Source organism: Heteronotia binoei, chromosome 14, assembly GCF_032191835.1.
Source record: "Heteronotia binoei isolate CCM8104 ecotype False Entrance Well chromosome 14, APGP_CSIRO_Hbin_v1, whole genome shotgun sequence".
In the NCBI taxonomy this organism is placed as follows: domain Eukaryota; kingdom Metazoa; phylum Chordata; class Lepidosauria; order Squamata; family Gekkonidae; genus Heteronotia; species Heteronotia binoei.
In genome coordinates, this window is record NC_083236.1 from 32,948,085 (window position 1) to 32,976,035 (window position 27,951).

A 27,951-nucleotide genomic window follows, 5' to 3' on the forward strand; every position below is an offset into this window, starting at 1 on the left:
ATTTCTGTAAGAAGAGAGAGGAACAGAGAAGACATACACTTGGAATGGGTCAGTTAAATGGAGGATTTTAGCAAGTCAGTCTAAACAATCATGGCTGAAAAACCTGGATTGGCAATTTACCCCTTCTCCAAAAAGTACAATTAGAATAGATAGGCTTGGCTTCTGATATTGAAAACAGCCAGAAGTTCAGTCATGTATTGAGCTGACACTGTCAGTGTAGGTGGTCATGTGCATTTCCTGTTTCAATGGTTGCACGGACTTGTGATAAACAGGTAATCAGTCCCAGCAAAACCATCATCACTTTTTGATATCTGCTGTCACAGAGAAAGGAAACAAAACAGCTGGATGTTTCTTTGTTGGTCTGAGACATTCTATCATTTACATGCAAGCTGGCCATTGCATTCTCTTCTTGGGAGGGTCCTACAATAGATTTCTCTTCAGAAACCCATGGAACAAATGATGGGGGAAATCAAAGTCCATCTGTAGAATGAGGTATCCCTAGAAAGGAAAAGAAGAGCTGCATGATACAACTGGATTAAGATGGCGTTTCTGGGGTGTCTTTGCCTACGGCTGGGGGCCACAGCTAGGGCAGGACAACCAGTACCTATGTGTAGGGTTCAGTTGTTTGGGTAGGGGATGCAACAGGGGTTGCAGAAGGAAAGTTGTTAGAAGATAAAGTACAAGACTAGGCATAACATAGGAACTCAATAGAAACAGATCTCAGGTGGCTTCTTCCAGCAACATCAGATTTGGGAGAACTGAGATTGCTTCAAATCTACTGTTACCAGACTGCTGTCTTCTGTACAGCACAATAAAATTTGTTCAGGTTATTGATTGGATGGTCTGGGCTAGTTCAGATCTTGAAAGATAAGCAGACATAGCCCTGGTTGGTATTTAGATAGAAGACCACCAAGTAAGCTCAGGGTTGCTTTGCAGAGGCAGGCAATGGAAAACCACCTCTGTCTCTTGCCTTGAAAACCTATGGGTTTGTCATAAGTTGGTTTGACAGCATTTTCCACCACCATTAACAGTTATCAAAAATCTTCAGTACTTTGTCCTTCAAAGAAATCTAACTGTCCACAGTTCAAAGAAACAGTACAGGTAGTCATCCTCAAGCACTGTCATGGAGTGGAGAATGTAAAAGTCCAAATAAATAAAGGTGTACTTGCATTTCTGGTTATTATTTCAGGATCTATGATGTCAAATAGGTCAATTCCTTTGCTGTTTATCAAGAATGTTAGAACTGGCTCAATTCCTATGGAGTGGAATTAAAACAGACTCATGTGAGATTGCAATACATATGGTTAGGGATGGGCACAAACTGGCTCATGAACTGAAGTTCATTTTTCTTCATCCTTAGATTTTCCACTCAGGCTTTTCCCAGATGCATTGGGACAATGTTCTGAGTTACTCTCAGGACCACACTGACAAACGTCTAGAGAGATCTTCTATTTTGAGGCCCACTCTTCATGCAACAAGGTTGACTAGTAAGAAGTGAGGAATCTCAGCAAAAAAAGTAATTAGAATTGAGTTACACTCCTCTGTCTTGTTGGAATATTGCCTAGTGGCAGTTTCAGCACTAAACAAATGTTCTGGTCAGTATTTACTTAATGTATTATATATTTTCATTGTCTTGCTTCATGTCCAAAGTATAGATTATTTATCTTATATTGTATATTGACCAACACATATCTATTTTTGGAATTAATTTTGTAATAACTTTTATTAAGGGGTCTTTCTATTATCTATATTAAATATAAAATTACGTTTTTATAGCCTTCCCCTGACGAAGCCTACAGAATTTCCAAGCAACAACTTGAAGGGCATGTAGAGGCGCATCTTCACCAAACTTTGTGGGCAGGTAGAGAAGAGTCAGCCAGAGATACCCTATGAGTTTTGTGTCTCTAGCGCACCGTGGGGCCATTCTACTGTCTCTCAAACCGAATCAGTTCGTAGGCAGCTAAAAAATTGTGATGGTTCGTGGTTCACAAATAGGGCATGCCACGAATCATGACCCGAACTGCATTTTCCCAGATCATGCCCATCCCTGTTCATGCTTTACAATAATGCTTTATAAAATCTAACCTTCAGCTTCCAACATTATGGGCCAATCAACAGATTCTCAAGCATTCCACTTTACAGCAGCTGAATTTCAAAATATGAGCAACGATAGCAACTTGGCCATGGTTGGGAGAAGAAGTAAATCTTTCTCTATGCACAATTCTGCTAGCTGCACAACTACACCCAGAACTACAACCAATCACAGTAGGTAACACTGATCTAGATTGGCCACCCCATATAAGGCATCTTTGTACGTTCACCTTTTTTTGTGGTTCAAGGAGAAATCTGGACATCCTAAGGTGCTGCCTGAGTCTTAGGAAGGTGAAGAATTCCCCGCTAGCAATTTTCACTGATCTTCCTTGCTTTCCTAATCGCTCGACTATCTGACTAGTATCTGACTAGCTCTCCACAAGGTCTGATGACAACATAAATCTCTCCTGCATCCCAGAATATAACAACAGTAGGGTGTCTATAAACATGTGATTGCCATAGGTTCCTTCATCTTCTATTTCCCCCCCTCACTCAGGACTCAGATTTGCTCCATAAAACAAGATAAAGAAAGCTCACTTGAAATCACTTCTGGGATCCCAGCAACAGTGATGGTTTTCTCCAAGAAGTGCCTTAGCGTGTCATCATTCTGAAATTAAAATTTTAAATAGCATAATTAACTGCAGACGTTTTCTACAGGTTAGTGGTATTTGGTATTAGGGATGGACACAAACCACAAAATGCAGTTCAATTTGTGGTTTGCCCATGAACCGAACCCCAAACCCCATGAACCCAGTTGATTTATATATGAACTGAACCAGGTTTATAAAGTTCATACCTGAAACAGCTGAGCTGTGGGGGCAGTCTGCACCCACAGCTCAGCTGTTTTGCTATCTAAAAAGCTGAGCTGAGAGAGCAGACTGTCCCCACAGCTCAGCTGTTTCAGATCTTTTCGTGGAGTGATGTTTTGGCAGCTTTCACAGGAGGAGAAAGCAGGGGTTTAAGCTCCTGCTTTTTGCTCCCCATGAGCCCAAGAACCTCTACAAACTGCCTTAAAAGTTCATGGAGGTTCATGGCCAGGCTGCAGTCCATGAATTTCAGTTTGTGAACCACAAACTGGGCAAAATTCATCACAAACAAAGGTTGGTGAGCTGGTTCATGCCCATCCCTATTTTGTATAGCATTGCAAGATTGGATTCTGATTACTGTGGATCAGTGTCTCTTACCACTTGGCCTAAAGAGCCTAGACTGAAAGGAATGGCAACATTTTTTAATGACTACAGAAATTGAGTCAGTGAGTCTTAATTGCAAAGACATGACTCTGTTGTTATATAGTGAGTTCAGCCAGCTTGAAATAAGCAAGAACGTTTACTGAACAAGAACAGAACTGAACTGAACACAAACAGGCAACTCCTTATATACATTTGGCCTGAGTTAAACACGCCCTCTAGGAAGACTGGACACATGAGTTCTACAAGCACTTTTCTACTACAAGCACTTTCTGCCTTTCAAGTGTGGCATTTGGACTGTTAAAGAGTTTTCATGGACATTTGAACCTGAGGCACCTTTATATTGTATTTATGAATTATTGTGTGAATTGTTGAATGAAATGGTGGTTCTGAGTTTGGAATAACAGTATTTAGGAATTTATTTACAATCTTTTAAAGCAATCGATGCAATGGTAATCTCTTTGGATGCTCTATACTGATGCTGAGTATCAAATATTCCTTGGGGTTCAGCGCATCTAAAAGAATGCATTGTTTTAGCTACATATTGATGGCTGACTATTTTGATGCCTTCTTTACATTAATGGTTTTGTGCTCTTTTTATGATTTTTACATTTTTCTTGGTGAACAGGTCTCTGAGATGGGCATATGAAGTTTTCTAAAATAAATAAGTATATTGGCCAACCAAGATCCCAGCTGCATTTTGGACCACATTTCATGGTTGACTAGCAGTCCACAATTGTGATTTTAAATCTTGCTTTTTATGTTTTTATATTTTTTCTATGTTGTCAGCCAGCTTGAGCTCTGTAAGGGAGAAAGATATTTAATAAATGTTTTAAATAAAATAAAAATGTCCTTGCAAAATCAGCATCAGTTCTGCTTTTCAGGTTCAAATCAGGAATGCTGGACACTTACCACAGATATATCCAAGGAGCACCTAATTGTTTTAGGCTCTATCCTGTAAGGAAACAGAATAATAATGGGATAAGGAAGGGAAGAATTGCAAATGTTACCTTCTCCTGAACTCTTTGCATGAGGAGGAGCATTCCAGCACCCTCTCAATGGAGCAACTGTACTTACACAGCCTCAGAGAGATGCAGAACCAGCCTCTTTTGCACATATGAAGCTTGGATTGTAACAGTGACATCCTGTGGAAGGCAAGAGAGCCATAAGTAAAGGATACACGAGTGCATTAGTCATGATTTCTTGCATGCATTTATCAGCTTCAGCAGGGACCAAATGAGCAAAAAGCATTGGCTTCTTTGCAGGCCTTGAATTCAGCAGGAACTCTCAGGAGCACAGCTCCTGAACTTTTCTGATGGCTCTTCCTCTTCCTCCCCACCTACTTTGTCCATTGAATGGTAGGTGCAGCTTCACAATCCCTGGATTGGGAGAGTGGGCAGCCAGCCAGCCACCGGGAGCTTTGCCACATCCCCAGCAGCCCTCATTAATCCCTGGAGAAGCCCACGCCACCCTTTCTCCACTTCTTATGTGATTTTGGCAGCAGGTGGCTTGCTGGCCTTTTGACTGTGGGGGTGACCAAGGAGAGCCCCAGATGAGCGAGGCCTGCTTGGGCTTGCTGGATCTCTAGCCAGCCCAAGCAGGCCTTGCTCACCCAGGGCTCTCCTTTCTTGTGTCGGGTTGCTTTTGGTTAGTGGAGGGCAGCCTATGCTAATGAGTTATGCTCCACCACCTATTTTTCTACAAAACGACCCCTGCTTCTTTGTGATCAGGAAGTGGGTTACTCCATCTCCAAGGAGGTGACAAATTAACTGGTGGTGGTGCAAAGTGACATCAAGTCTGACTTATAATGACCCCATGGGATTTTCAAGGCAAGAGATGGTCAGAGGTGGTTTACCACTGCCTGCCTCCACATCTTCACCCTGGTATTCCTTTGAGGTCTCCCATCCAAATACTGGCCAAGGCCAACCCTACTTAGCTTCTGAAAACCAATGAGATTGGGCTAGCCTGGAATATCCAGGTCAGAGTTACAAATTAACTAACCTTTTCAAAATATATAACCAGTGGGGTTTCTTCCGTACGTGAAAAAACACTGAGCTCCACAGCCACAGATGACTTCACCACGGTCCCTTTGGGCTGGAGGATAATTTGGGGAGGACTGAGACTCCACACTTTAGCCAGGGAGTCATCATAGGAGGCACCTTGGAAAATCTGCACAGCAAAGGAAGAGAACATAGGATAGCCACTGCTGCCAGTGGAAAAACTACAAAGAAGGGTCTGTATGAGCAGCATGGTGGCTGTGGGGGCGGGGCTTCCCCCCTCCCTACCAGCTGACTGGGAGTGGGAAGGAACCTGGGAAAGCGGGAGAACCCCTGCTGGGACCTGGGGATTGGCAAGCCTACACACCCCTCATGTAGCCAATCCTCCAAAAGTTTACAGGTCTCTTAGTACAGGGCCTATTGTAAACTCCAGGAGGATTGGCTATATCAGGGGGGTGTGACCTAATATGCAAAGGAGTTCTTGCTACAGAAAAGCCCTGATAATAATGCAGCCATATATATATATATATATATATATATATATATATATATATATATATATATATATATATATTTATATTTAATCAAAGTTGGATCATCCAGCAGGCATCTACTTTAGCTGGTATGCAGATGTGGCCCTAAGACATGTTTCACACACTGGATTTATGCTTATTGCACAGTTCTTACAGGTAATGAGCCCCTGCTCACAAAGGTTATGTTAATCCAGTTCCTAACAGCAGGATCTGGTACTGCCTGCTGACATGGTAATTCTGTGCTAAACTAAAATACAAATTCTTGTTCATGTTTTCCAATCCAACTAGTTGTGTGAGGGGTTTGGGGGAAGGAGGGGAGGGTGAAAAAGGGAAATGGCTGTTCCTAAGTGAAAAGATGTTATCGGTTGGAATGCTATCTTGTTTGCTGTGCTAATGTCGAATTTGATTAAAAGTTACCTCTTGCACAATCTCCTGGTCAGATTCCAGTTCTTCATTTTCAAATATTTCCTTTAAAAAATATGGATGGATTCTATGTTAATGTGGGGTTCATGCGCTGGAAATCCTAAAAAAAAAAGTTGTTTGCAGTTTTGTACACAATGAACAACATAAGAGCTTGGATTTTCTACTCATCATGTAGAATGTAGAGAACCAGCTATGGCATGTAGTTAGAGCGTCAAAACTGGATCTGGGAGGCCCAGGTTGAGTCCCCACTGAATCTTCAGGATTGCCAACTCTGGGTTGGGAAATTCCTGTAGATCTAGGAGTAGAGAGCCTCAGGAGGGTTGCATTTGGATAGGGGAGGGACCACATTGCCGTATTAGGATCATGGAGTTAGGGTTGCCAAGTCCAATTCAAGAAATATCTGGGGACTTTGGGGGTGGAGCCAGGGGACTTTGGAGGTGGGGCCATGAGACATTAGGGGTGGGGCCAAGATCAAAGCCACATGCCCCATCCCAAACCCCTGTTAGAGCCCCCTTCCTCCCACCTCCCCCACCTGGGAGACTCACTTGAGGTTGTCGAGGGAGCGGACGTTGCGGGCGGTGCTGCAATGCCCACCGCCCCAGCTGCGCAACTGCCCGAACATGCCGGCGGCTGCCTCGCCTCACCTCCACTCTCCGGCTATGGCCTGGCTCCCCTCATCGGCATCGCCTCTGCCGGCCCCGCACTGCCATTCGGCCGCCACACACAGCTGCGGAAGGAGCCGCGCGGGACACACCGGGAAACATAGTCCCCGAGGAGACGCCGCCCGGCAGCCGGAGAGGACGCAAGGACTACGAGTCCCAGCGTGCACCTCATGAAGGGAGGCTGGACTGGAGTGAATAGCAGGCCGGCGGTGGGCGGGTCTTTGTAACCCAGAGGAAGGGAGGAGCCTGAAGCCTGCGAGGGAGGCAGGCAGGGAAAGAGTGTCTCTGTTTGAGAGAGTGGCACCAAAATTGGCACCGTTTTTCCCCCTCGTTTCCGGATTTTTGGAGAGCGGGGGAGGAAGCTCCTAATTCGGGGGTCCCCTGCCAGGGTGGGGTGGGGGTTGGGAAGCCTACATGGAGTCCACCCTCCAAAGCAGCCAGGGGAACTGATCTATATAATCTGAAGACCAGTTGTAATTATGGGAGGTCTCCAGGCCCCTCCTGCACGTTGGTAATCCCACCTACACCACTAAGGAACCCAGTGATAGGTCACATGGTACTCCCTAGTTTCCTGGATCTAATGCCTAGTGATCTGAGCAACCAGGAGTTGCTCTTCTTGGTCTTCTCAGGGGTGGAATTCTAGCAGGAAGCCCTTTGCATATTAGGCCATGCACCCCCTGATGTAGCCAATCCTCCAAGAGTTTAGCTCTTTTTTGTAAGCTCTTGGAGGATTGGCTACATCAGGGGGGTTGGGCCTAATACGCAAAGGAGCTTCTGCTATAATTCCAATCCTGGTGCTTCTTATTGGCAATGCCACCTTCTCCACATTTCACCTCTGCTTTTGCACTGTTGCCCCCTCAACTGAAGAACAGTCAATCAGTCCTTACCTTTAATTCTTCCCCCATGATGGTTAACACCAGACGGTCATCTAGGAAGGCTGCCCAGATCAGAGAGCTGAGGACATGCTCTGAAAACCAAAAGCAGAGCATTCTGGATTCGGACAGTAGAGATGGTACAAATTCAGAACTGCCGTGGAAGCTGTCCGAGTAGTTCTTGTAGAGGAGGAGGCCCTTCCAAAAGAAGAGAAAGCTTCTGCTTACATGGCCACTGTAACAGAGAGCTGCTTCACTGCCTCTATTCATTCTGCAGAGCGGTCATCTCTGTACAGGAAAGGTTCCCAAACCACTCACATTGCACAGCCATTTGTCACTTTTGGAAATCCAGTTCCAGGGCTGGAATCTCATGGTGGGCATTGTTGTGATGGAGTTTCAACCAGGTTCGGTTTGTCCTATGAATAGCCCGCCTCCCATGCTGAACCTTGCTTAGATTTTCTGAGTATCAGGAAAAGACTCCTGCCTCCACTCTAGGGAGAAGTCATGGCTGAGGAAATCCCAGGTTCATCATGCTTTATGTGTATAAAGTGTGTATCAAGTCTCAACACAATTATGGTGACCCCAATGAGGGGCTTTCAAGGCAAGGGAGAAGCAGAGTTGGTTTGCCATTGCCTTCCTCTACAAAGTCTTCCTTAGTGGTTCCCCCATCCAAGTACCAACCCTGCATAGCTTCCAAGCAGGCCCGGCGCTAGGGGTTCTGCTGTTCCAGGCAGACCTCTGTGTCTCACACCCCCCACATCATGCCCCTCCAAGCTCCCTGAAGATAGTTCATTTTGTGTGTGTGCTTTGCACGCATGCGTGCAATGACGTTACTAGTGATGTCATTATGTAGGGTGACAGATGGCGCACAAGAGTGCTGCAGCACTGCTGCGTTCCCCCTGTGTCACCTGACTGCTTTCAAGCCGAAAGCGGCTGCTGTGCTCTTTGGAGGCTTCCTTGGAAGCCTCCGAATAATGTGGTGTTTTAGCGGCTACTGATCACTTTCGGGTTGAAAGCGGCCAGGTGCCGTTAAAACACCACACTATTTGGAGGCTTTCAAGGAAGCCTCCAAAGAGCACGGTGGCTGCTTTCGGCTTGAAAGCGGCTGGGCAACACTAAAACACCGCACTCTTTGGAGGCTTCTAAGGAAGCCTCCAAAGAGTGCAGTGACCGAGCAGTGTCTTCTGGGGAAGGGCAAGAGGAGTAAGGGGGTGCCTGGTGGCCTAGGCAGCCGCCTACTCCCATGTGCCGGCCCTGCTTCCGAGATCTAATGAGGACTCAAGCAATACCACACCATTATTTCACATCTCCTCACTGTGCCTTACACTTTGCAAAACGCTTTGCCTAGAGGCACTTTAAGGAAATATTTGTGCATTCACAACCCACCCTGAACTTCAGAGCCCTTTCTCATTGGTGGTAGCCAAATCAGTTGACCCATGTTTTAATGGGATACCACCACCTATCATGCAGCCTTTTAGTGGTATGGAAGTTACAATCACACGTCATGTTGATTTTGGTATTGCAGCCACCCCTCCTGGTGGGGACAAATCAGGATGAGATTCCTGTTGCTTCTGCTGAAATGGCTGCAAAGGGCACTATCAGTGGAGCATATCCCTTTGTGTCCTAAAGGGCCCTAAGCATAGCAGCAGTGGTTCCCAGCAATGCCCTTGCACCACCCAGGTTCACAGCATGTACCACAATTTACAGTCAGTCCCAGTTACCATATTGTGGTCTTCTTTCCCCCATCTGCAAGGTTCAGCAGAGATTGTGGTTTTCCCAAATCAAACTGGAAACCAGGTTGGCGGCAGGAGATCCCCCAGTTTGGAGGCCATCCCCAGAAAGGGGGGGGGGTGTCTGCTGGGCACTCCGTTATACCCTGTGGAGATCAGTTCACATAGGGTATAATGGAAAATCAATCCATGGGTATCTGAGACTGGGGGGGTGGGTTTAGTTAGAGATACCAAATTTTCAACAGAGCATCTTGTGCCTCTCCTCAAAACACCCTCCAAGTTTCAAAAATATTGGACCAGGGGGTCCAATTCAATGGAACACCCCCCCCCCCCGAAAAAAGGTGCCCCATCCTTCATTATTTCCAAATTGAGGGAAAGCATTTAAAAGGTGTGCAGTCCCTTTTAATGTGATGGCCAAAACTCCCTTCAGAGTTCAATTGTATTTGTCACAATCTTGCTTCTGGCTCCACCCCCAAAGTCCTCAAATATTTCTTGAGTCAGACCTGGCAATCTTATTCTCCAAACCCCTCTTGAACCCCAAGGCTTTTTTCAACATTGGTAGCCCTGATGACCTAAGCTAGCCCAATCTTGGAGCAAAGCAGGGTCAGCCTTGGTTAGTACTTGGATGGGAGACCACCCAGGAAGTCCAGGGAAGTTATACAGGGGAAGGCAATGGCAAACCACCTCTGAATATATCTTGCCTTGAAAACCCCTTGAAAGGGATTGCCATAAGTTGGTTGCAACTTGACAGCACTTTTCCCCACCAGCCAAGTCGGTAGGTGCGGACACCAGCACCCTCCTCCTAAGGAACTACATATCCCATAGTTCTTTGCTTTGGAAATAATGTGCAGCAGAAAGATTTTTGGTGCACCACCAACTTAAGCAGCCCCCTATGCCCATGCTTCACACTGCAACAGAAGATTTACCATCCTTATGGATGGTGCTTTACCTTATGATGTGTTTCGACATAACTTGCTTTTATTACTGGAAACGATGCCAGAGAAATGTCCACTCCTATATCTCCATCTCGGAGGAAGTTTTCTGACAGAAAATATTTTCAGAAATATTTTACTAGTCAGCTCAACAAGGTCATCTAAAACTACAATACAGAAAGACACCTCCCCTCAAAAAAATAAGATATCTGGCAATTATTAATGGAAGGCATGCCATGGATTTTTAGGAATATCTAAATTCAAGTCCAGTAGCACCTTAGAGACCAACAAGATTGGGGTGGGGGAGGGTCATAAGCTTTTCAGAGTCGAAGCTCCCTTTGTCAGATCCCTGACAAAGGGTCGTCTGATTCTTGAAGGCTTATATGCCCTAAATCTTGTTAGGAACACCTAGACTGCAGATATAATTGTCAGGACTTCCTGGTGCTGAGAATACTCTGCCTGGGTGCTTCTACAGAAGTTAGCAAAATAAGTACCAGAATTAGGATTGCTAACCTTTAGGTGGTGGCTGGAGGTTTCCTGGGATAACACCTGATCTCCAGGTGACAGGGATCAGTTCACCTAGAGAAAATGGCCACTTTGGAAGGTGGGATCTATGGCATTATAACTCATTGATCTCTTTCCCCTCCTCAAATACTCCCCTCCTCAGGCTCCACCCCCAAAATCTCCAGGTGCTTCCCAGGTGCTGGCAACCCAACCAAAGGATGCACCATCCTTTATGGACATTTCCCACAAGTCCTCATAATGCAGTATCCCTTCTCTAGATGGTTAATGGGCCATAGAAGCAGGCCTTCCAAGTTTCAAAAGGATCCATTCTACCTATGCAGGTGGAAGATCACATTTTTAGTTTGTTAAAAAAAAAAAGTACCCTCACAAACATAAAACTGGTATTTCAAGGGGAAGGTTCCTAGCCTAATGCTATGCTGTTAATTTCTGCACTACATAGATCAGGGGTGGCCAACGGTAGATCTCCAGATGTTTTTTGCCTACAACTCCCATCAGCCCCAGCCAGCATGGCCAATGGCTGGGGCTGATGGGAGTTGTAGGCAAAAAACATCTGGAGAGCTACCGTTGGCAACCCCTGACATAGACTATTGAAAAACATAGGACAGAGTCTCTCATCATCATCAGCAGTATAGTTCACTCTACCACCTCAGGATTCTGTTGTCCTATTCTGCTAATGTATACAGATAGCTTCAGTGACAGTCCCTTCCCTCCTTAGTGCAACATTTTCCCCCTGTTGACTTATTTAAGCATTTGCACTCTGGAGGATTGCCAACCTCCCGTTGATTACAACTGATCCCCAGACTACAGAGAACAATCCCCCCTCGAGAAAACGGCAGCTTCAGAGCATGGACTCTGTGGCATCCTATCTAGGGTTGCCAGCCCCCAGGTAGGAGCGGGGGGTCCCCTGATTTCATGGGATCCTGCCCACCACTAGCCAGGTGGCTGGTGGGAGAAAGCCCTCTCCCCCAACAGCCACAACCTAGCACGACATCCCCAACATGATGGTAACCATAGAGCTTTGCCCAAAACAACAGAGCATCATTGTGCTACATCCCTCGTGTGATGATGCCACGTTGCAAACGGTGACTTTGCCCCACCCTCCACACTCCTGGAAAGCTCCCTCCCTCCCCCCACCAGGGAGAGCCAAGGACCTGACAACCATAGTCCTATTCCCATGGAGCTCCTACCCTTCTCCATACTCTGCCCCCACTAAGCTCCACCCCAAATCTACAGGACTTTCACAGGCTAGAGCTGGTAATCCTCACTCCTCTGCCTTTCTTCAGAGGGGATTGTACAAGAAAGGTATATGAAATTTACAAGATTCAATACTGTTGTGGGGGAGGATGAAAATTACACAAAGTTAGTGTCATAAATATTTTAAGAACACACAGAGAGAAAACAGCATCTCCAAAGGCCAGCTGAAAAAGGAAGGCCTTGTCAAGTTTCTTGAAAAACCTAACAATGAACAGATCATGAAAGAGCACTTGGTACTTGGTGCTCAACAAACCAAGCCACCCAGCTTTGGGAATTTTGTTGCTCTGTTGTTGCTTTTTACCTCCTGTGTCCTGAAAAAACTCAGCCAGCACTTGCGCCAGGAAGTTAATTTCCTTACACACCTAAAAAGAAGTAGGGAAGAGGTTCAAATATACAGATTCTGTGCCTTCCCAGCAGGCATTTGATGACTTGAAAAGCAGCCCTCCAGGCAAGCATTGTATTCAGAGAAATTAAACAACAATAAATCACCATTTATTGCTATGTCTGGGAGTAGAGTTGCCAGGTCTGACTCAGGAAGTATCTGGGGACTTTGGAGATGGAGCCAGGAGCAGGGTTGTGACAAGTGCAATTGAACACTTAGAAAGGATTGAACATTTAGAAAGGTTGGCTGTCATTACTAAGAGCCAACATAGGTTTCTCAAGAACAAGTCATGTCAGACTAACCTTATCTCTTTTTTTGAAAAAGTTACTGCCTTGCTGGATCAGGGGAATGCTGTAGATATAGTTTATCTTGATTTCAGTAAGGCTTTTGATAAGGTTCCACGTACTATCCTTGTTGACAAGTTGGTAAAATGTGGTTTGGATCCTGTTACTGTTAGGTGAACCTGTAACTATCTGACAGATCACACCCAAAGAGTGCTTGTGAATAGTTCCTCATCCTCTTGAAAAGGTGTGACAAGTGAGGTGCCTCAGAGATATGTCCTGGGGCCTGTTTTGTTCAGTGTCTTTATAAATGATTTGGACGAAGGAATAGAGGGAATGCATATTAAATTTGCAGATAATACTAAATTGGGAGGGGTTGTAAATACAGTAGAAGACAGAAACAGGGTACAGGATTTATCTATCTATCTATCTATCTATCTATCTATCTATCTATCTATCTATCTATCTATCTATCTATCTATCTATCTATTTTTATTGGATTTATAACCTACCATCCCCACCGAAGCAGGATGATCTTGACAGGCCGGAAAACTGTGTTAAAACCAATAAAATGAATTTTAACAGGAATAAATGTAAAGTTCTGCATTTAGGTAGGGAAAATCCAATGCATCATTGATGGAGGAGACTTGTCTTGGTAGTAATATGTGCAAAAAGCATCTAGGGGTCTTAGTGGACCATATGCTGAACATGAGTCAACAGTGTGATGTGGTGGCTAAAAAGACAAATGCGATTTTGGACTATATTAACAGAAGTATAGTGTCCAGATCATGTGAAGTGATGGTATAGCTTTACTCTGCTCTGGTAAGACCTCACCTGGGGTATTGTGTTCAGTTTTGGGCATCACAATTTAAGACGGATATAGAAAAGGAGGGTGACAAAGATGGTGAATGGTCTGGAGACCAAGTCCTATGAAGAAGGGTTGAAGGACCTAGGTATGTTTTGCCTGGAGAAGAGGTGGCTGAGAGGTGATATGATCACCATTTTCAAGTACATGGAGGGCTGTCTATATATAGAGGACGGTGCAGAATTGTTTTCTGTGGCCCAGAAAGTAGGACCAGAACCAATGGGTTGAAATTAAATCAGAAGAGTTTCCGGTTTAACATTAGGAAGAACTTCCTGACAGTTAGAGCTTAGTGGAACTTCCTCGGGAGTTAGAGCTTAGGCTTCCTCGGGAGGTGGCGGGCGCTCTTTCCTAGGAGATTTTTAAACAGAAGCTAGTTGGCCATCTGACAGCAATGTTGATCCTCTGAACTTAAGGGGAAGTACTTGTGAATTTCCTGCATTGTGCAGGGGGTTGGACTAGATGACCCTGGGGGTCCCTTCCAACTCTATGATTTTATGATCCCTGAGGGGATTTTGGGCCATCACATTTAAAGGGACGATGCTTCTTTTAAATGCCTTCCCTTCATTTGAAATAATGGAGGATGGGGGCACCATCCTCCATTGTGGTTTAGGAAAAGAGAAAGACACAACGTGAGATGGATCAAGTCAATAAAGGAAGTCATGGCCTTCAGTTTGCAAGACCTGAGCAAGGCTGTTAACAATAAGCCATTACTTCATAGGGTTGCCAGAAGTCGTAAAACCGGAGGAGCTGCCCTCTACTGAGTCAAACCTTCAGTCTATCAGGAGTTGTGTTGTCTTTGCTCTTTCAGAGCTTGGTATGGTCACAGCCAGCTCTTTGAACTTCTGCACCATTTATATGTTCATGCTTCTTACCTGGCTTTTGAGAATCAGCTTCAAGGTAAAGGAGATGAAGTTTGTAAAAAGCTGCTTTAGCCATCCAGGGCTGCAAAGAGACAAAAGGAAATGCTACTTTGCTCAATGGGTAATTAGACTGTGGGATTCACTGTCACAATGGAGATGGCCACAGGTAAAGGAGGGGTAGATAGATCATGAAGGAAAGTTCCATCAATGGCTATTAGCCCTGATAACTAAAGGGAACCTCCCCATTCAGAGACAGTAAACCCGTACATTAAAGGGAGCCTCAAGAGAAAGCATTGCTCTCTGTGCCCTGCATGTTTTTCCACCAAGACAACTTTTTATAAACCTGGCCACCATGTGATACAGGATGTGTGCCTAGATGGACCGCTGGTTTGATCCAACAGGGTTCTTTTTCTTTTTATGTTGTTGCTAGAACTGGCTCATGTTGGCAAGTGGTCTATATCTCCAGCTTTTAACCACTGTTCTGCACTGGTTCTTCAGAAATATACACACACATAATGCTGTATGTGCATGCATTGCTTCGGGCCAAAATTCCACACCGCTGACTCTGCTGTTCCAAAGTGCAGTCTGTGATGTGTGCAACAAGTATGGAAATCCCTCCTTGGTCCCACCTCCCTGAGCAATGCCAAACAGTACTGCACATTTCAACTGAAACGTACTCTTTATCTCCCTGGAGGTGCAGGATCAGCTTGTGGAAGGTCAGATAACAATCCGAAGTGTCAACCACCACTAACTCCTTTTCGCAATCTGTATAGTAGGGAAAGAAATGCCTCCAGTTAAGTCTGGCTGTATTGGACACAGCTTTCTGGCTTTCACCACAGGGTGGCGAGAGTGAAACCTCTCTGTTCAGGGATTCGCTTTACAGGAAGCCATAGAACAGGGACTAATGACTGTATGTCACACTTAAGAAACACATCTTGGAAAACTAAGATGCCTTGCTAGATGCGCACTTCTTTCTATGCTTTTCAGAGCAGAAGATCTTATGCTGCATTAATAACCTTTGATCTGCCTATGTATAGGCAGTTTCAGAAAGTATAAAAATAACCAATATGCTGCGTTTAAGCTCAAATACACATTGAAAATGCTAAATTCACTATACATATATTTTTACATGCCAAACAACCAGCTCTTCACTCCGATTTATAAAATCCTTAGTCCAACAAACACTTAGTCCAACAGTTGCGCAAAGTCCTCAAAATAAAGTATTAATAAGACATTCTTAGTCTTTGTTCTGTCATTCTGAAAACATAGGAATTAATGTTCCATATCCATTAAATCCAGGTAATAAATATTCCAAAATCATCCCAACAAACCCTGGTGGTACTTCTCATTTTGTTAATACTTTGTCAATAGACTTTTACTCCCATCCATTCAGCATAATCGGACTACAAATATCAAGGAGGAACAATATTTTTTTAACACTCTTGCTATTGGCAAACATGCCTTCCTCTACTGAGTGAAAGTTCTCTGAATTGTTTCATTGCTGGACTAAATATTTTATAAACTGAAGTGGAAAGCTGGTTGTTTGGCGTGTAAAATATACATGTATAGCATGGATTTAGCATTTTCAATATGTATTTGAGCTTGAACACAATATTGGTTATTTTTACATAGGGCTTTTTTTGTAGAAAAAGCCCAGCAGGAACTCATTTGCGTATTATGCCACACACCCTGATGCCAAGCCAGCCAGAACTGCATTCCTGCTAAAAAAACAAAAAAAAACCTTTTTTTACCCATTGAGATGTTGTAGAACAAGTTGATTTGAGTCCAGTAGAGCCTTAGAGACCAGCAAGAGTTTCAGGGTATAAGCTTTTGAGAGTGAAAGGAAACTCCCCTTTGTCAGACACAAGTAGGAATGGAGATCTGAGTCTTTTTATTCTAGTCAGAAGCTGGGAGGGGAAATGTACAGAATGCAAAAGCACAATGCATGTTGCAATCAGCTTGATAGCAGAGGTACATGCTTGGGGGCAGAAAATTAGCATCTACAGTGAGATAAGAATCCAAAATCCCTATCCAGCCTGGGGAGGGGGGTTGTCCATTATTCTGAACTTGTGAATGAACTCAATTTTAGAAATCTAAAAATGCACTGGAATTCCAAAGCTGGAGGAATTCCTAGTTTGCAAAACAAGCATACAGTCTTTCCAAGAGTACTTACCCAGTTTAATGTTTATTTGGAGATCGATGGAAGATTCAATTTCAAAGTCAATCAAATGAATAAGTTTCAGCCTACCAGGAGAAACACAAAAGAGAATTCACAAGCCACATAGTTTAGTTCAGCGCACAAATGCTCTTAGCTGAGCTCCAATTGGGTTACTTAGGAGGAAAGAGCATTGAGAGGAAGAATTGGGAAAATCTACTGCTAGGCAGTAAAGCACAAGCTTTGCATACACAACTCCTGATTCATATCATGGCATCTCCAGTAAAATAAGCAGTATTGGATTAGAAGGACCAGTAATAGCATTTATTTATAGTAATTTAGGAATCCCAAGTCACTATTTAAACCCTCAGGGACTCATGAATTTGTTGATGAAATAGTTTAACTTAGAAATTTCATACTGAATTTTCCCTTTGAAGTTCCTTTGTAAGAGAACTACAATTTGATCCTTTTAATGGGAATGCCTGGGCTTGAACTGGGGAACTTCTGCCTGGAAAGCAGATGTTCTGCCAGTGGCCTTCTGCATGCAGAGCAAATACTCTACTACTGAGCCGTGGCCTCTACCCTATAGATATTAGGCAGAAATATGGAGAGCTGTAAAAAGAAAGACAAACAGACAGACTGACCAACTGAGAGGATTAAAACTTCAAGCAGATGTGGTAGTGCCATAGGAAGATGGTGTAGCAGCAAACCAAATGTCCTTCGTTTTTGCAACCCAGCTAAAAATCCAAATCACCCCCCTCCCCTCATTTCTCCCTGGCACATCTTGATAGGGTACTTACCACCAGGCACCTACATAACCATAGCTAAGAGTTCCTTTAAAGGAAGCTGATACATTTTGGATTTCAATATTAATGGTGTCCTCCTTGAGGTCAACGTCACTGTTTTCTATGGACAGGTCAGCAATATGGATGCTAAGAAAGGGATGAAAAACTGGATTACGGTAAGTCCTGCTGATTGAGAGTGGGCTGTTTGGATGAAGAATGCACACAAATCATTTCTAGGGTGCCCTAACTAAAGCAAAAACAAACAACCACAATAACAATATATACAATTTTGAACCCAGCAAAACAAGATGAACTAGAATGGGTATCACAACTTATTTATTTATGTCCTGCCTTCCTTCCTCATTAAGACCAGGGCTGATTAAAATATATAGAAAACAATTCCAGCAGACAGAAAAATATGTGCAATAAGCAGTGCAATAGGGCTGGGATTGCAGAAATAGTAAGCAATGCAAACCAACCAACCATCTTCTAAGGCATGACATCCCCCTATGCAGAAGGTAAGGGATGATGCATTGCAACAGGCAATGGGACGTTATAGAGTGCATTCCTCCATTGGAAGCACCCAGGAAGAATATCACACCTCTGTATCCATTTGCAAAAGGTGAATGGGCCAACTCAGATCAAAGGCTGCTAAGGAAAGGATGAAGGGATTTAATCCTTCAATGTCTGCTTAGTTTTGCTAATTGAAACCCCAGAGCCTTTGTTAGTGTTTTCAAAGAAAGAAGGCATGGTTTTTTCCCCTTCTTCAGTGCTAATAAGATTGAACACATGAAGCTGCCTTATACTGAATCAGACCACTGGTCCCTCAAGGTGAATATTAACTACTCTGACTGTCAGTGGCTGTCTAGAGTCTGAGCTGGAGGTCTTTTGCATCACCTGCTACCTGTTCTTCTTCACAGGAGATGTCAGAGACTGACCCTGAGAAATTCTGCATGACAAGCAGATGTTTTACCCCAAGCCAAGGCCAGCTCCCAGAACCTGAGAGCAGAACTCTGTTTTGATAAGCAGAACAAATCAAGGATTAGAGAATTATTTCCTCTCCCTTTCTCATGTGGCCCTGAGTAAAATTGCAGCGGCACACATGAATGGTTTATCTTTTACAGGAGAAAGTCATTATCTATGTCAGGAGTGTCAAACTCATGTGTTATGAGGGCCAGATCTGACATAAATGAGACGTCGTTGGGCCGGGTATGTCATAATACATAATGCCAGGTAGCAGAGATATAAACTTTAGAAAGGAAACAGACAAACACAATTAAAGATTTTAAAAAACCTTAAAATAAAACATGCTTAAAACATTAGCACTTGTTGGTCTTAAAGGTGCTTTCTTTGTATCTCTCCCATGGGATCCAGGAAACTGGGCAAAGGAAACTCTGGCTCTTTTCTTCCTTCCCCAGGGGACCAGGATGGGGAGGAGCCTCAGCAATAGGAGGAAGAGAGGCTTGGCTCAGTAGCTCTGCTGTACGATTGAGAGAGCCTGACAAAGCAAGCTCTCCCCCTTTCCTCCCCAAGGAAGGAGCCACAACCAACAGAGAAAATAGATGTTTTGCTCTGTAGCTCCTGTGCAATTGAGCAAGCCTTGCAAAGCAAGCCTCGATGCAGAAGGAAGCAAGAGAGAGGGAGTTGCTCGGGGGCCTGATAGGAGCCCTTTGGGGGCCTGATTCAGCCCCCAGGTTGCATGTCTGACACCCCTGATCTATGTCATGTCTAGGGTTGCCAATCTCCAGGTGGGGCCTGGAGAGCTCCTGGAATTACAGCAGATCTCCAAGACAACACAGCAGTTCTCCTGGAGGAGGGCCTGGCAGCTTCAACAGGCAGACTCTGTGGCCTGATGAGGTCCCCCCTCTCTGCCCCAAACCCTTCCCTCCCCAGCCCCAAATTTCCAGGACTTTCCCAACCTGGGATTGGCAAACCTTGGCTGCTTTTGCTCTTAGAGAAAGACCATTCAGCAGTGTGTGGTTTGGTGTCAAATTCAAATACAAGAAGTAAGCACATATTTTAAAAATCAGTGTGCCTGATAGGAATCTGGTCTTCCCAGGGCTTTTTTGATAGAAAAAAAGGTCCAGCAGGAACTAATTTGCATATTAGGCCACACCCTCTGACATCACCATTGTTTCACACAGGGCTTTCTTTGTCGAAAAAGCCCAGCAGGAACTAATTTGCATACTAGGCCCCACCCCTAATGCCAAGTCAGCCAGAACTGAATTCCTGCTCAATAAAAGCCCTGGATCTTCCATCTCACAAATCTGACACCTTGACAATGCCATTCTGAGCCAAGCTACACTCTTTGAAGCCCATTGACTTCAGCAATGCAGGAAACACTGCCTGTCCTCCAATCCTACACAACAGGGATGGGGTTTGGGGTGGGGGAGCGCTTACTTTGTTAAACCATAAGCCACTTTGCCAAGAAAGTTCATGGACTTCTCCCCTGTGATATTAGGATAGGTTGCATGACGAAAAACGGCTTGAATCATCTGTGCGGTCTGCTGGTTGACTGTCAATGAGAGACAAAAACCATGTCAGGATACCATCCTCAGCCAAGCTGTGCACATTCTGTATCTGAAAAGGGATTTGGTGCTACAGAATTTGGTACCTGAAGAATCTTTGTGTCGTATAATATAGTGAGTTCAACGCAAGGAAGAAGTGAGGTGGTAGTAATCATAGCTCTTTTATTAAGTACAGCATAGCAAGGCTGAACTCAAAGACTGGGTAACTGGGCCATTGGGGCCAACTAATATACACTTCAGTGTTCCTGCACTAGCATGTCATTGGATCATTCAAACCAGCAAGGGGCCCGTGATTGGAGCAGGGCAACCGGTATTTTGATCCTACTGCCCACTGTTCCTGAGTCCCCAAGCTCAATCCTTACAGTTCCAATGAGCCAGGCAGGAACACACATAATAGTCTTCACATTGGTCTGCATACACAACACCTTCGCTTGCTAAAGGTAAGTTTCTAGTTATTAGGGTCATAGAGAGACAGTTTCATCTTTTTTTTTTATACTAATTTTTTATTTTATTGTTCTGTTTAGTCTGTTACATCAAATATTGGTAGCTATATACATTTCAATCTCTCACTTCCTCCCTCCCTCTATTCTTAGTCTTTTTGCCCCAGCCATGGGCACAAAGTCTTAATCTTCCACTGAATGTCTTTTCTTCCTTCTTTCAATATCCAAACTAGGTACGTCTTCCATCTGGTCTTGATTTCATTAGATTCCCCTTCCCATGTTGCCTCTTTGTTGATTGACACCACGATGTCTGACTGTATAAATTCAAACAGATAGTTGTGCCAGATTTCTACTGTCCATTTACTTTTGTCTTTCCAGCCCAGAGCTATAACCGCCTTTCCCGGCAATATCATAGCCTTAGCTAAATTTTGAATACTCCTATCCATTATCGAGCTTCCTATTGTACTTAACAACATTAGATTAAAATCTATAGTTAATGTTATATTGCATACTTTTCTAATAATTTTGATAATTTCCTTCCAAAAGGTCTTTACTTCTGAACAATCCCACCACATGTGTGCATACCAACCTTTAGAATGTTTACAGTGCCAGCATAACGGACTTAATCCTGGAATCATGTTAGCTAGCTGTGCTGGTGTCTTATACCATTTTGTAAGGAATTTATATTCAAGTTCTTTAAATTTGGTTACTTTGATTTCTTCTATTCCTTTCATAATTTTATCCGCCATCCTCTCTGTTATTTGACTTTCATGGCTCCATCTCTTTTGTAAGTATTCTGTTATTTTATCCTTATTTGTTATCATCTTTCTATATATTTTCCCTACCAGTCTCTTTTTCTTCTTTGCCATTTCTTTGTATATTACTTCCATTGGTGCATCTATCCAGAGTTCTTCATTTTTGCTAATCGTTTTTACTGCCTTATACAGCCCTGCTATTTTTAACCAATATTGTTTGCCTATCTCTTCTGTTACTTCCTGTAAGGGTTTAAGAATTCCACTTCTAAACATATCCCCCACTCTGTGATAACCTTTAAGATTTAGCATTTCCCACCATTTAATTTCCTGCACTTCCTCGTTAACAGTTTCGAGGGGTGCCCATCTAGAAACTTTTCCTAACCAATAGGGTTGCCATTTCTTCCAAACTTCTAATGATGCTCTTCTAGGGCCTATTGTTATTTTTAAGCCTTTATTCGTAACTTTAGAAAAAATGCCTAATCTACCTATATTATTATTAGTTTCATTCTCAAAGCTCACCCACTTCTGTGTCTTTTCCTCACCTATTTCTAATAATAGTTTTAGTTGAAAAGCTTCATAATAATTGTTTAGGTCCGGGATTCCCCATCCAAATTCTGATTTATGACTATATATTATTCTCTTATGGAACCTACATTTTTTACTGTCAAATATCCACTCTTTTAATGCACTGTTCCATTGTTCAATTTTATTTTTCATTGTTCCCAGTGGCAACGTTTGAAATAGGTACGTTAACTTTGGTACCCAAAACATTTTAGCACTCCTTATTCTAGATGATATCCCCATTTTATTTTTTCATCTTTTCATGTCTCTCTCTTTTTTTTCCATATTTTATCATAATTACCCTTTATCATTTTATCAATTTTTTTTTGCAAAACTATACCTAAATATTTAAATTTCTTAACTCCCAATCCTATGTTCATTCTCCTATTTATCTCCTGCCTTTCTTCTTTATTTACATTAAGATATATGATTTCTGATTTTGCCATGTTAACCCCTAGCCCTGAACACTTTTCAAAGCCTTCTAGAATAATCCTTTTTTAGGGTTTGTCATGATTACTATAATGTCGTCTGCAAATAGATTGAGCTTCATTTCTTCGATACCTATCCTGTAGCCCTCTATTCTTCCCGAATTTCTAACCGGCTCCATTAATTGTTCTATTGCTATTATAAATAAGAGTGGAGATAGTGGGTAGCCTTGTCTTACTCCTCCTTGTATGGGAAATGCTTGTGAATGTTCATTATTTACTCTTACTTTCGCATTTCCTCCTTTATAAATCTCTTGAGTTGACTGTAAGAACCCTTTCCCTATCCCTATTTTCTTCAGTATTTGCCATAAATACTCATGAGAAAGAGTGTCAAAGGCTTTATAAACATCCAATTTTAGTAGCCCTATTTTCTTCTGTTGCCCATGATATAAGACATTAAGAATATTTCTAATGGGGTGTGCTATATTTCTACCTTTAATAAACCCATATTGATCCCCTTTTATAATTGTCGGAATGACTTTCTGTAGTCTATTTGCCAATATTTTTGCAAAGATCTTACAATCTTGGTTTAAGAGGCTTATAGGTCTATATGAGCCTACTTCTTCCAGATCTTTCTGAGGTTTTAGGATGAATATTATTTCTGTTTCCCTCCACGTATCCAGGGCATTCTTCCCTTTAAAAACTTCATTAAAGACTACCTGCATTTCAGGTGCAACAATCTCCATCATTTCCTTATAAAATTCGCCTGTGAAACTGTCTAGCCCTGGCGATTTGCCTTTTTTTAATTCATTACTTCCCTTATTTCCTGAACTGTGATGTCGCCCTCTAGTATTTCTTTCCCTTCTTTCTCCAAAACTAGACTGGTTGTCTCCTGAAACTCTATTGTGGTCTTTTTCTTATATAGATTTTTATAAAAGTTCTCAAAAGCCTTAATGATTTCCTGGGAGCTTTGGTTGTGTTGTTATTGATTTTTATACTTCTAACCTTCTGTTTTGCTTTTTAAATCTTCAAATAGTTTGCCAATCTTTTCGCTGTGTTAATGCTATTCCTCTGAAAGTCCTTCTTTACCATAATTTCCTTTTTCCATATTGTAGCTATATCTAGTGCCTCCAACTGTTTTTGAATCTCTTTAATTTTGCTCTGTAATGTAGGGCAATATTTTACCGTTTGTTCCCTTTGTAACTTCTCTAGTTCTTGGAATTTGGTTTTTCTTTTTTCGTACCATTCTCTTTTTATACTCTTTTCTTTCTTTATACAATGACCGCTTTGGCAGTATCCCATAATATATTAGTGGGTACCGTTCCTCTATTTTCCTTAAAATATAAGTTTATCTGTGTTTTCATAAATTTTCTGTCCTCTTCTTTCGTCATTATTAAATTGTTATATCTCCAGGGCCTAATTGTTGTGGGTAGTTTTAACTCCAATTCAATACTTATGGGAGCATGGTCAGATATCCAAATTGGAAAGGTTGTAATCTTTTATAAACATATTATTTTTTTCCAGGATTATGTAATCTATGCATGATGCCGTTTTATGCATACTGGATATATGTGTGGGCCTAGGTCGTATGCCTATGAACTCGTGTGCTTCTTTCAGGCCCCATTCCCCCAGCTTAATGTTTTTATTCTTTGTTATGTCCATATTTAAATCCCCTGCTACTATTATTTCTCCCTCTGAGAATTGTTGAATCTTCTTAAAGACCTTAATTAAAAATTTGTTTTGCTTTTTTTTGGTGTGTATATGTTCACTATAGTGATTCCTTTTCCTTCCAGTTTAAACTTAACTAATAGGTATCTAACCTCCTTATCTGTTAATTTTTCAACTTCCTCCACTGTAAAATTCTTATGGATCAAGGTTGCCACTCCCCTGGCCTTGGAAGTCTCTCTAGCTTCTGCAAAGACCTGCCACTTTTATTAATGGTTTTCTTTGTGTGTGTGTGTCTCCTGTAGACACATCAAATCTATCCTTTGTTCTCTGGCTATTTTGGTTAACTTGTATCTCTTGAGGCTTGATGTTAAACCATTTACATTCAGTGAAAGTAGTCTTATTGTCTTATCCATTGTCTTTGTTTTTTTTTAATCTTAGGCCTCCCTGGCTGTGGGTGATTTGCTTTATTTATTAAGAAAGACCCTCCCTTCCCCCCCCTTCCCTGTGGTTGAGACAATTGTGTGAATGAAAATATCATCCCGTCTCCCCACCTTCCAGAGTGTATGTACCCCAATCCTCTCCTTATATCTTATTCCATAAAGTTAGCTCATTGAACCTTTGTATACTTCCCTTTATGTGGTTTCCTCGTGAGAGTCCGTCCTACGCCTTTTATCGTGCCTATATGAGGGTCCTTCACCTGGGTCGTCTGCTGCCTCCATGCCTTCCTCCACTCTTTGTTCTCTCAGGTCATCTGTGGTGATTCCCAGTCGTCTTAAGAGTTCCTTTGCCTCCTTAGGGTTTCGGGCTATCAACCTCTTCCCGTCTTTAAATATTATTATTGAAGATGGATACCCCCACGAGAACTTCACCTTATTATCATATAGTTTTTGCCCATAAGGTCTCATTTGATTTTTCTTCTTAATAGTTTCTTGACAAAAGTCCTCTCTTACCCAGACTTTATTTCCTCTAAAGGTCAAGTCCTTCATTTTTTTCAAAGTTTTGTATACTTCTTGTTGTATCCTTTCTCTTGTAAATTTAATGATGACATCCTGTGGGGGTCCTCCTTCTCCTCTCCTCTGCAATCTATGGGCTCTTTCAATTTCTTGGGGTTGTACCTTAACCCCATTTTCTTCTATCCAGTCTAAGTATTCCTTCTAAAAGCTTATTGTTTATCTCTTCTGAGATCCCTGCAAATATAAGGTTGGCTCTCCTATTCTGGTCTGATAGCACTATAAACTGGCTAGATAGCTGTTCTATTTTTTGTCTATTCTTAATAGCCAGCTCATTAGCTGTAGTAGCCATCTGCTTTGTTTCTTTAAGTTCAGCTGCTAAGTCTGTAACAGCTTCGTTCAGTGTTCTAATTTCCGCTGTTATCTGTTCCTGAGAAGTTGTTACAATATTTTGAAATACAGACAGTTGTTCAGAAAGCTCTCTTATAGACTCTTGGCTATTACCCCACTATCTTCCAGTGAGACTAATGAGAGCTGTGTGTTCACCTTGGCGTTGCTGCCTTAAAAGGGTAATAAATAGTTGCTTTCTTACCCTCTGAATGCTCGAAGAGGAATTCCTTCGTTCTCCAGAGAAGCCTACATCAATTTCTTCTTTTAATTAACCTTGAGGACGGACTATTTACATTCTTTTTGAGCTTTTAAGATAATAGTTCTAAGGAGAGGTCGAGCAAGCTACCGGCTTCTCTCAGCGCATGCGTACAACTCCCAGATAGACAGTTTCATCTTACACCGTCAAAGCAATCACATTTATATCCTGTCTTTCTTTCAAGGAGTTCAGAATAGCGCTTATGCTTGATTTATCCTGATTGCAACCTCATAAAGTAGGCTTAGCTGAGAACTGGTGATTAGCCTGGGATCGTTCAGTGAGGTTTGTGGCAGAGTGGGTATTTGAACCTGTGTATCCTGGATCCTAACCTAATACTAACCACTACATCTCCCTGCCTCTCAGCTTCAGAAGCTATGCAGAGATGGGCCCTTCTCTCCCCCCACACAACAAGGGACTGGAGCTGGCACTGTTCTTTTTGCATGGGACACTAGTTTGGGTGGCCCAGGCTAGCTTGATCTCCCCTGATCTCTGATGCTAAACAGAGTTGGACATGGATGGGAAACTGCCAAGGAAATCCAGGGTTGCTACAGAGAAGTAGGCAATGGCAAACCATCTCTGTTTGTCTCTTACTTTAACAACCCTACAAGGTTTCCATATGTTGATGGCACTTTCCATCAGCACCACCATTCCTTTGGGAGTCTGGAAGAAAGCCTCTCTCCAGACCAGAGTGAAATATGTTTCTATAGTCCTGGTTTCCTGCAGGTTCTTCTCCGAATACTATTAAATCACCAACCTTTTTGTGTGGGGTGGGGATGGGGGTGGTGGAGATTGTTAATGTGTTGTGCACAAATACACCGGCACACCTGTGAACCCTCTATTTGGATCTCAACTGCAGAATTCCAGTGGCCAACTCTAAGAACCAGGGCTGGCCTTAGACTGATCGGCACCCTAGGCAAGGCTAAATCCTAGCGCGCACACACACCCCACACTGAAATGTCACTGAATCACATGGAGGGCACCCAATTTGGAACCCCCAAAAGGCCAGCGCCTTAGGCAATCACCTAGTTTGCATAGTGGCAGGGTCAGCCCTGCTAAGAACGCACAGTATCCTGTACATGCTATTTTTTTTTCTTCCATGCTAATGAGCACACATAGAAGAAATCCTGCATATATTTGCATACACGGTGCAGGTTATCAAATCTGGGTGTCAAGTAATTTAGCGCATTACCAATGTTCCCTCTCAGCTGAGTTAGCATGAGCTAGCTCACAGTTTTTTAGCTTCCAGCTCACACATTTTTGTCTTCGCTCGGAAAAAATGGCCCCAGAGCAAACGAATTTATGCAGTAGCTCACAATTTTAATGCCAGAAGCTCATGAAGTAGAATTTTTGCTCACAAGATGTCACAGCTTAGAGGGAGTATGCGCATGACCCAGTCATACGAATGCCATATTTTGTTGTGTTTCCATGGTCTTTATTTTTAAAATATTTATAGCTCACTTTTCTCCCCAGTGGGCACACAAAGCAGCTTACAACATTTCCCCCCCTTCATTTTATCCTCTCAACAACAACCCTGTGGAACAGGTTATGTTGAGATCAAGGGGCAGAAATGCAGAATGGAGATTCAACCTTGGGTCTCCAAAATACTAGTACAACCCTCTAACTAGTGGCTCTCTCTTTCAAGCATACCTGGAGAGCTAAAAGCTTGCTTTTATTTTCAAAGTAAAATCAGAGATTCTATTCTTATTTACCTCTTTTACACTCTGCCTTTCTCCCCAACAGGGACCCAGTGCTACTTACATCATTCTCCTCACACAACAACCTTCTGAGGTACGTTAGGCTGAAACAGTGTGATTGGCTCAAGGTCACCCAGCAAGCTTCCATAGCCGAGCCAAATCTTAGCCCATAGACTAACCTCTACAACACATGGGCTCTAGTCTGTTACAGATCTTGCATTTGGCACTTTCCCAGTGTTCCTGCAAAATGACACGTAGCCCTGGAGACATCCAAATCAGCTAATGGTTTACTGGATTCTACTTGTTGTATGTAACTTCATAAAATTTGAAAATTATTGATGAATCCTTTCCCCTTTTCTCTTTCTGTACCCCCCTTTTTTCTTTGGAAAAAATAAAAAATGTTAATGAAATGAATGAAAGCAGAGAGGAAGGGGGGCGGGAATACAGCTAATGGGAGAGAAGAGAGAAAGGAGGAGTATGAAGGGGAACCCCTTTTGCCTTTTGCCCAGATGAGCGTTCCCTACTACACGACAACAAGGGAAATAAACCTCCAGGTAGCAAGTTGTGACTTACGCAGTACTGTAGCTGGCTTAGTAATCCTGACGACAATTCCTGTGTTGTTGAAAGAGGAGGGCTCAAAAGTGCAGGCCAAAGAGCTGCTGCCAAGAGCTGCCAAGACCATCAGGGTCCTCAGTATCATCCCGGAACGATCCCCAAAACTAGAGCCAGCAAGAGCGAAAGAACTTGGGA

At 42.9% G+C, this 27,951-nt stretch overlaps 1 protein-coding gene across 1 annotated transcript; it reads right to left on the reverse strand.

Annotated features, from left to right (window-relative positions):
* Positions 1-393: 393 nt before the first annotated feature.
* CETP (cholesteryl ester transfer protein) lies at positions 394-27,951 on the reverse strand. The gene is made up of 16 exons (XM_060254404.1): positions 27,775-27,951; positions 19,935-20,049; positions 17,550-17,681; positions 16,768-16,838; positions 15,272-15,359; positions 14,607-14,676; positions 12,508-12,568; positions 10,445-10,536; positions 7,781-7,963; positions 6,226-6,276; positions 5,280-5,447; positions 4,356-4,423; positions 4,191-4,233; positions 2,629-2,698; positions 1,170-1,255; positions 394-498 (listed from the first exon to the last, which is right to left on the reverse strand). Exons 1-16 carry the CDS (start codon positions 27,899-27,901, stop codon positions 421-423), a joined length of 1,503 nt encoding a protein of 500 aa, XP_060110387.1. The 5' UTR covers positions 27,902-27,951; the 3' UTR covers positions 394-420.